This window comes from Octodon degus, unplaced genomic scaffold (genome assembly GCF_000260255.1).
Source record: "Octodon degus isolate 3935 unplaced genomic scaffold, OctDeg1.0 scaffold00024, whole genome shotgun sequence".
NCBI classification, from domain to species: Eukaryota; Metazoa; Chordata; class Mammalia; order Rodentia; family Octodontidae; genus Octodon; species Octodon degus.
Genome location: NW_004524600.1, coordinates 11981022 through 11990918, shown reverse-complemented (window position 1 = coordinate 11990918; position 9897 = coordinate 11981022). Strand labels below are relative to the sequence as shown.

At 50.4% G+C, this 9897-nt stretch overlaps 1 protein-coding gene across 1 annotated transcript; it reads right to left on the bottom strand.

Moving 5' to 3' along the window:
• Nucleotides 1-2193: 2193 nt before the first annotated feature.
• Hebp2 (heme binding protein 2) lies at nucleotides 2194-7760 on the bottom strand. The gene is made up of 4 exons (XM_023712200.1): nucleotides 7697-7760; nucleotides 7094-7306; nucleotides 6282-6462; nucleotides 2194-2636 (listed from the first exon to the last, which is right to left on the bottom strand). The coding sequence occupies exons 1-4, from the start codon at nucleotides 7758-7760 to the stop codon at nucleotides 2438-2440; spliced, it is 657 nt and encodes a 218-aa protein (XP_023567968.1). The 3' UTR covers nucleotides 2194-2437.
• Between the last annotated feature and the right edge of the window lie 2137 nt (nucleotides 7761-9897).

The following is a 9897-nucleotide window of genomic DNA, read 5'->3' as shown; positions in this document are numbered from 1 at the left end:
GTCCACATAAGGGGCACTTCACAGTCAGCGCCAGATGCAACGTGAAGCCGAGTCACTGCTATGAGAAGTCACCTCTGAGTCGATCAGTTAAAGCCTGAAAAAAAAGTTTCGTCTTGGGGCCGGCCTGATAGCTCAGTGAACTAAAGCCCCTGCCTCAGCAGAGCGCCAGGCCCTGGTTGGATCCCTGGCATGCCACGCTGGCCCCGCCGCCTGGCGTGCTGTGACAGCAATTGAGACTGCGTATGGTGGTGCGCGCCTGTAATTCCAGTGCTCCAGCGGCTGAACACAGGAACGATCACTACAAGTTTGATCTATGTAGTCAGACCCTGTAGACCTTATACTAAATGCATTTAAAAAAGAAACTTTTGTCTTCTATTTCAAGGAAGAGGAGGGGAAAATGGCATACTTTGAACTTGAGTAGTATAAAATTGGCAGTTTTTTTGAATGTATTTCAGATTACAACAGATCCAAATCGTTAGACATTTGCTTCTCATTTAAAATGGAATTTATTTCATAAGCACACAATGGATGTTTCATTTTGTACTACAGGGTAAAGATTAGAAATACCTGTTGCCTAGCAGTGGAGGTCAGTCCTGTGGATGTTTATCTGCAGAAAGGCTGAAGGGCACCCTCCAGTCAGTGATGGTAAATGTGCTATAAAAGAAACCTAATTCCTTTTTGGCAATTATCAATATGCAAATAATCAATAAGCTGAATATGCAATTCAAGGCGATGCCTCCAGGAAATAATTGTCTACAATTTTAAAATTTATAACGATAATTCAAAACCAGAAATCTAGCTTGGCTTTGTATTTTAGAAAAATATCACAGTCTCAAGGATATCACCAAAGTCATAATCATGGGAATTACTTCTATGTGGGAAGAACCCCATCAGTCTGCCCGGGAGGTGAAGCTAGACATAGTATGAGCTTAGAAGTTAGACGGCCTGGCCTCCAGCCAGCCTCTGCCCTCAGTCCAAGTTACCTTACCATTCTGTGCTTCAATAGCCTCATCTGTAAAATGGGATCATCAAGTGTTTTGTTTTGAGAGTTGAATGTGAGAAATTCAGGCCAAGAATTTGGAACAGTGCTTCAAAGTTAATCCGCAAAGATCAGGCATGGGAACGTTAACCTTGGGGAAGGTGGTCTGTGTCTTAGGGGAGATTCACCTTTTAATGTCTTTATCAGTACAGCTGACAGTGTCTTGTAATTACATCCATCATAGGGAACAATGTGTGCAAGTAATGGGTCTCACATTTCAGTCTTCTTCCCACTGTCAAAAGCTCCGTCTCCTTGTACCCTGTTACCTTCTCTTAGTTTTGTTCCTTTCTATACTTTTGGGTTTTTAATGTAAGAGAAACCGTGAGATACTTAAGCTGGGGTGCCCAATTTCTTTCACTGATAGGGTCTCCAGGGAGGTTCATTTTAAGAGCTAGGTAATGGTAAGGTGGAAGGGACCCCAGCATCACCTTCCCTTCCACTCCATGGGGTGCTCGGACCTCCGAGCTAAGCAGCTGTCTCCTGAGGAGTGAACGTATGGCCTCTGCTCAGGCAGACAAGGCGGGGAACAGGCACCTGTGTGCTTATGGACCGCCTGACATCCAGGGATGACCTGAGCTCACTGTGGCAGTCCCTATACCTACAGCCATCACCCCCAGGAGATGCTGGTCCCCCAAGGGCCTTCCCCCGGCTGGCTGCCAGGGCCCAGCTGAGACTTATCTTCCCAATGCAATTAGGCAAGGACTTCTAACTTGGCTTCTGCAGCAACCCACCCTTCAAACAGCTAATCATTTTGACACAACCAGCCTGTGCAATCAGTAACTTAGTGAGACCCTATCTCAAAATAAATAAAAACAAATAAAGAGGGCTGGAATATAGCTCAGTGTGAAGACCCTAGATTCAATCCCCAGTACCAGAAAAAAAAAAAAAATCTATGCTTGGAGACGCAACAGAAAATGTAACAACAGCAGCCACAAAAGATGGTTTATTTTTGCGTCCAACTGAATCTCACCTCTCAGGCCTGTGGCCTCCATAGTTCCACACTGGACACATCTTTTTAGTGATACTGTGTACAGGGAGAACATTCACCTGACACAAATCCAAGTAGAAGTAGGCAGCACGGTCGTGCTATGGCAAAGAAAGGGGAAATAACTCTATTGTTATGTGTGTGTGTGTGTGTGTGTGTGTGTGAGAGAGAGAGAGAGAGAGAGAGAGAGAGAGAGAGAGAGGCATCCAGAGATGGACACGGTTGCACCTCTGTCCCTGAGATCTGTGTATCTAAGGGAAGTTTCGAGCACTTAAAAAGGCAAATGCGAAATGAAAGCACTTCTTGGCGGGGCCCCGAGAGCAGGACCGGCTACACACTGGCTTTCTCTGGAGGCGGTGCTGAGGTGAACAGGGAAGAGGGTTTGCCCTAGTGGCACGCCGCCTTTCCTGGTCTCATTGGTTCCCTTCAGAGGGCTTGTTTTTCTGAATCAACCACACTTCATTATTTTTGTCAAGCAACTTGAACGGACTGTTGTAGCTTGCAGTGTAGAAAACTTTTTCATCGAAGACTTTCCCATCTTCCCTCAAAATGCTTGCCAATGTCAAAAGCTGTTCTTGATTCTTTTGGGCGCTAGCAAAGCCATCGAAAGACCTACAAAAGAGAAAGTAAATAAACATAAGACCATTTTTTGAGACAGGGTCTTGCTATGTAGTTCAGGTTGGCACTGAGCTACAGAGCCCAGGCGACCTCGCGTGCAGGGGTGACAGGTGCGCGCCACGATGACAATGGGAATGTCAGTCTGTGAAGCTGCAACCGGAATGTTAGCAGTGCAGGTTCCAAGCTGCTGTGCCAGCCTCCCGTCCCTGTGCTTCACCTGACATGGCTTTGGACCCATGGGCAAGCCCAGGAGACTTGGACACCCAAGTCCCAGGAGTTCACAGGCAAATCTGCAACTCACACAGCCCCATGTGTCCGGCTGCTGTGCTTCTCAAACTTGTGCATCTTGTGAACATGGTGTTCTTAGCAAGTATCCAAACACTGCTGGTTGAGACCTACACTGAAACCCCTTAGATCCTCCCTCTAGATGCTCAATTTATATTCTCTCTTTTTCTTTTTGTCTCTGTCTGCCTCTCTCTCCCTCCCTCCCTCCCGCCCTCTTGCCCTCCCTCCCACCTGTTTGACTTAGATGGAGGTCTCACTGTATTCCCTAGGCTGTCCTGGAACTCCTGGCCTCAAGCAATCCTCCTGCCTCAGCCTCCCTAGTAGCTGGAATCGTAGTAGGTTACAGGAGCACCCCATGCACCCAATGCAGACCTCTCCATTTTCTATCAAACATTCACCCTTTCTTTTATTCTTGGACAAAGAACAGATACTGGGTCACAGATGAATATGATACTGTTGTTGCCTCTATACTTCATGAATTAACAGAAGAGACATTCTGGCAGCTTTCTATACCTACTGAGAAGAACTGTAATGGAAGGAAGCCCAGCTGCAGAAGTGCTGGGGATAGGAAGAGATCCAGGGCAGGGGCGGGGCTGGGCGGGCCATCCGAGCTGGGCTGCAATGCAGGGTGGATTTGCTGAATAAAGAAAGCGGAGGGATAAGAAAAGGGACAGAAGCCTACAAGTACACAGCATAATGAGGTCCGGCAGGAGGGTCCTAGTATCCTGGCCTTTCCAGTAGTCAAGGAATGCAGGGCAGAAAGCAACCCGAACAGATCTGGATATGAACATGGTAAAGATGGATCTGAGATTGGTGGCTGGCAGTTCATCAGGAGGCTGCTGCAAGGTAGGGGAGGAAAAGATTGCAGTGAAAGGCAGGAAAGAGAACAGAAAATGGAAGCGTAGATTTTGAAGTACATAAGCCAAAGTACTCTGAGGCTAAGTCATGACTGCACACTAACCTGGCTTAGGTGCCGGCGCACAAGCACGGTCAACTTGATTTTGAGGATTAGGAATGAGAAAGATATCCCTATGTGCCTTCTCTGGTAAGGTCACATCAGCCATGTGGTGATGCAAGCCACGCTTCATGGAAGATGTAAACTCTTGAGGGCATAAGGTGGGTCTGCCCCACACCTAGATGCGTACTGGCAACAGCTCCCTCTAAATCTACAGTAAATCTAGCCAGCTCCGTGTGCACGGACATATATCATAGACCACAGCAGGTGAGTTGATGCAGCTCTTCCGGCATCCTCATCACAGATACTTAATGTAGTTCTGAGGCATATGTTAAGGAACATTTTGCTTCACAGATTTATTACTTTCTTTAATAAAGAGCCAACACAGGCCCCAGGTTTTCCTTAACAAGAAATCTCAAACCCTCTAACTGGAAGTCACGTTCTGTCCTCTGGAAACACGTTGTTCTGCAATGGTCTAGCCACTGCTTGTTTTTACAGACTGTTCCTCTCCACTCCCACTCGCCTGCCTTGCTGGACATGGTGACAGCTGCCACCTTCCTGAGAGGGTTCTAGTCTACGAGTAGCACGTTATAACGCAGAACAGTAATAACACCAGAAGGAAGGGCAGTGAGGCCAGAGGGCTGGCTGAGAATCGAGGTGCGTGATGTGCGTAATCCCAGTGTTTTATGTAAATTAATTCAGTTGATCTTCCCAGTGGCCCTGTGAGGCAGACAAGCACTGTTGCGGTTACACAACTGATGGAGGAAGACAGTAAGCAAAGCGGCCAGCTCGCGTGGGGTCTGAGGTAAGAGACGTGAAGGACACAGCCCGCTCCACGAAGGGTGGGAAAATCACAGGAGCAGCTGAAGACCTCAGCCAGAGGCTGCAGGGCAGGGCGGGGACCCTGCAAAGGCCACTGTGGACAACCTGAGCTCCCCCCTGGCAGCAACAGGACACCACACAGGCTTCCAGATAGATCAGCAGGCTGGGGAGGGTAGTGGTGTTATAAAAAAAAGACCACAATTCCAGAGGAGAAGAGTACTGAAATGACACAGTCAAGACAATGCACCTGTGACCAGACTACAGTCCAGTGCTGCTGGGAGCCGCAGCCACTGTGCCAAGAACAGGGCAGGTGGGAACCACTAACTCAGCCTCAGTTCCCGTGAGGGACTGAGAAAGTGACAGAGAGGATGGGCAGATAGAGACAGAACCACAAGGCACATTTTGAGGTAAATGGGCCCGACCTTTCACCACTACAGAGATCTGTAAAAGCCTTGATAAAAAGGAGTGGGGTCTTAAAGTGGGACTTGTTGTCCACTCCCTCTTGCCCATCGCTCCCTGTAGAATGGGAACGTCCAGTCCCACTGCTGTTATTCTGTAAGCAAGGAACCGGTGGATTTGACACATTCACAGCTGGAGAGAGTCTGCCACAGACCCCCCACCTTAAGCCTCATCAGGATGTGCTTGAGATGCTATTTAGGTGAGACTCTGGGGCTTAGTCCTTTCCGTCAATGCTGGAATGAGCTTGGATGTGAGAGCCTAATGAGCTGAGAGCCTAATGAGCTGAAACACATGCATTTCATATTGGAGAAAATCATGAATTCTGTGTAGCCAATGGCCAGGGAGATAGCTCAGTGGAGTAAGTGTTTGCCTGGCAAGTGTAAGGTCCTGAGTTTGATCCCTGGTACCCAAAAAAGAAAAATGAATTCAGTGTGGCCAGGCACAGAATGCCGTGTACTGAATATCTGTGTCCCCTCAAATTTATCTGCTGAAATCCTCATTTCCAATAGGATGGTACCAGAAGATCAGGGCTTTGGGAGGTGACCAGGTCAAGAGGATGGAGCCCTCATGAATGGAATTACTGCCCTTATAAAGGAGCTCATGGCTTCTTCTACCATGTAAGGTCACATGGAGAAGGTGCCACCTACAAGTCAACATAATCTCGTCAGTTACTAAAACTGCTGGTGCCTGGACCTAGTACTTCCCAATTTCCAAAATATTAAAAATAAATTTCTGGTTTTTATAAACTACCCAGTCTATAATATGCTGTGATAGCAGTCCCAACAGACTAAAACTGTTTTTGAAGATATTTTTGTCCTGATCTCTCTAGATTGCAGGTCAGGGTGGTCTTTGGTTTTAGGAGCATATAATTTGTATTAGGTATTATATGTAAAAGATATGCAGCACCCTTCTCATTAAATGAAAGGGCTATGTCTTGCAACTGACCTTAGGACTATTTCAAATGAAGCCAGTAGGAAAACACTGTGAAATGAATGCTGTTGACCTGTTTTTTATGGAAGGGTGTCATGGCACGGGACCTAAATGGGGAGTGAATGCAAGCGAAGCCAGCAGGCAGCAGGCCCAGCAGTCAGCAGGACTGGAAATTACCCGCCACTTACCGTACAAACACGGTCATTTCGGCTCTCTCTTCAATGAAGACATCTGACTCTGAGGGCCTGGGTGGATCAGATTGCTGTTCCGAGGGGACATACAGGGAAACCGTAATGGAAGACTCACTGAAGGGCCCCGGGCCAGGCTCCACGTAGCTTGTCACCGGAGCTGTCATCTTTATCTTCATCCCTATACCATAAAAATGTAAGCTAACTGAAAGTATATACATGACTGGTTTTAAAATCCTAACCATTTCTGATGTGAGTTTTTTATTTACTTTATAGTACTGATATAAAAATTAAACTTTAAGATAACTTTCAAAAAAAAAAAAGATAACTTTCATCTTGAAAAATATTAGGCCCAAAGGACTCCGTTATTTATGGTCCTCCTTAACCTTCTGTACCATTAATATTTTTGGTGAACAAACTCTCTGTTCTTAGAGATCAAGGGGGGAAATTAGAACTTTTTCTTTTCTTAACAATTTAGGATACAATCTGCTAAAATATATACATTTTGGTCTGCTCCAAAAGCAGTCACTTGAGATTCCTAATCTTGTGGCTCTCTCCCTGGACCTGCTGGTCACCAAAAGACCGGGAAGAATTAGCCATGGGGAAGGACCTTTCATGGCTTCCGTCCAGCAGAGCAGGGAAGCACGGATGTTGTCACTAAGGTACTGAAGGAAGTCTTGGTCTGAAAACCTCAGGTCTCTCTTTGTTTTCCTACTCTAAAAAAGATCTTGTATTAATACGCTAAAAGGCTGTGATAAACCTGGAGTCTCAATCACAACACGGTCACATAATTATAAGGAAAAGTTCCTTACCTTTCTCATTTTTGCCCTGAATGTAGCTGTTCAGCTTTGTAAAGCCAGCCTGGACGGCGGAATCCCAGTCCATCGACTCCACGCAGGTACTGACCCACTTGGCGGGGCCACAGTGTCTGATCTCATAACTTCCGGGCTGAAAGGGACGCGGAAAACTTCCAGAAGCAATTCTAAATCCGCAGGATGTGAGGGTGCCGCCCACCTCTGGCCTACCTGGGGCAGGCTGGCGAGGGGCTGCTGCCCCCCCCCCCCCCCCCCCCCCCCCGGGGCCAGCCAGCCCAGCCGCCCATTCGCTCTCCACCCTCGCCCTCCCCTGCACCCCCAGGCGGGGTGCTCAGCTAGGCCCCTGTCCTTCTCATCCTCCGGACCCAGGGAAAGCCCTGCACGGCGCGCTGCTCCCTTCTCGGCCTGTGCTGGGGTCCCCAGCTGCACTGCAGCTCCTTTGGGGCAGGGCAGGAACGCCCCTCCTCCAACTCTAGAACACCGCGCGTGCGGGCAGCGTGGGCCAGCGCTCCCTGCAGAGCAGGCGCCTGCCCAGAGCTGCGACAGCGCCAGGCGACCTCCTTCCCCCTAAACGCAGCAGGACGAAGGCTCTGCTCCCACCTTGCCTTTCGCTTTGGCGCAGGAGATGCGCCCTGCCGCCAACGCGTCCTCCTCGCCCAGCCATCCCGGGGCTCCCTGTTGGGGCCGGGGGTAGTCGGGCTGCAGAGCCCTGCAGACCTGCCTGCGCTTCTGCGGACACCGGACACCGCCAGGGTGACCAGCGTCCCAGAAGGGGCCACGAGCACACTCAGCCGGCGCCCCCCCCCCCTTCTCTTGTTGGCTTCTGGTTCCCTGAGCAGAGAGGAAGGGTGACGTGAGGGCAGGGACCTACTGTCCCTGTGCCTGCAGGGAACGCAGCCCAGGGCCCCGTGGTGCCAGAGCTGTGTGTGCCCTGCTGTGACTTTTCCCGCGCGTGGGTATCTACGATGAAGCTTGACACAAACCTTAGGCACAGTGAGACATGGAATAGAGCCACCTTAACAATGTGCTAGAACAGAAGTTATTTAAAAGGTATGAGCAGTTTGTGGCGGGAATTTTCCATTTCTTTTCAGACCTCAGTGGACTATACGGAGCTGAAACAGCACAAGGGGGAGCCAGGCTAAGAGGGGCTGTGGCAGCCTAGGGCCAGGTTGGGCAGGGAGCTGGACCCCGGGGCAGGGCAGCAGGGTGGGAGGTGTGGACACCAGAGGAGGGGAAGACAGCAGCCTGGAATGCGCCCCGTGGGTGGCTGGGAGCTGGCGGGAGGCCGAGAGAGACTGGGCCTCCTCCAGCCTGACTGTCCCAGCCAAGGTCTGACAGCAGCCGGGAGGAATGTGGAGAAGAGAGCAAAACAAACCTTGCCACCTCTGGTTTGTGCTGGAAAAGAAAAGCCCACGGTCGGTCCCCTGGGTCTCCTGCCTCTTCCCCTCCACCCGGCCACCCTCCTTCCCAGGTCTGGACGGACAGGGCCTGAGATTCTAGGACGGCCTGCAGCCCTGTGATCCAGGGAGGCCACCAGCACTGTGGCTAACGGCAGCCCAGCCTCTGCTCTGCTCTGTTGTGTGAAGGGAGCAGGGAGACCCTGAGGCCAGGCTGGGGCCCCCGAAGCACCACAGGGGAAGTGCCCCCCGCCTTTCCCCAAGGGCAGCGAAGCCGGCGGATATGCAACTCCGTCTGCCGAGTGCTGATGTCAGGAGGCTACACCTTGTCCCACTTATTCTTCCTCATAATTTCTTGTTAGATTCTCACAAAAGCCTCCCAGTTCAGGAATTATTTAAAATACCCCCCACACCACCCCTTTCTTTTCTCTTCATGGTACTGGGGATCAAACCCAGGCCCTCCCCTTGGGAGCACCCAGGGTCTGTCTAGGACGCTAAGCCGGCCGGGCTGGCCTCAGGCTTGCAATCTGTCTGCGGCAGCCTCCCCGAGTGTGGAAGCTCCAGGGCAGTGTGCACCACGGTGGCCACAGAATGTCCCCACCTTATGGATATGAAAACGGTCCGGGCAGCTTGGTGAGCCGGCTGGGGGATGAGCCAGGCCCCCATGTGCGTCGCTCTCGTCCCCAAGGCAGGGGCTTGGTTGGTCTTTTCACCCCGCTGACCTAGCCTAACCTCCCTAACCTAACCCTAATCCTGTCCCAACCCTGGTCCTAGCCCTATCCTAATCACCTTAATCCCAACCTGAGCCCCTTAATGCTGATCATCTAATCTAATCTTTTCTTTCCTTAAACCTTCTTCTTTTAGACAGGGTCTCGCTGTGTGGTTTAGTCTGTCCTTGGACTCACTATGCAGCCCAGGCTGGCCTTGAATTTGTGGCAATCCAGTTTAAGCCTAACCTGCTAACGGACGGGTAACCCTAAGAATAACCTTAACCCTAACCCCTCAGGCCCTCCATCCTTCCAAGGGTGTACTTGGTACCAGCAGGTGGCCAAGGACTGTACCGATGGGGGCTAGTGGCTTCACGTGGTTATTTATATTCAGTGAATTAAACTTAAGATTTAAGATGTGTTCTCTTAGTCGTTTATACCAGTCCTGCCTGAAGGTGCCTGGTAACCCTGTGACCTTTGGCTCTGGGGCCACACAGTGGAGAGGGACATTGATGTCCCCCTCTCACTGGCCTCAAGCAGAGATCAGCTAGAGGGACCAACTGGAGGGTGAGTGTGGAGAGACCTCCAAGGGGGACAGGAAGCTGTGGACCTGAGCTCGGATTGGGGAGGAAGCACCAGAGGAAAGAGAAAAAGGAGGAGGAAGAGGAGGAGGAGGAGGGGGGGAGGAGGAGGAGGG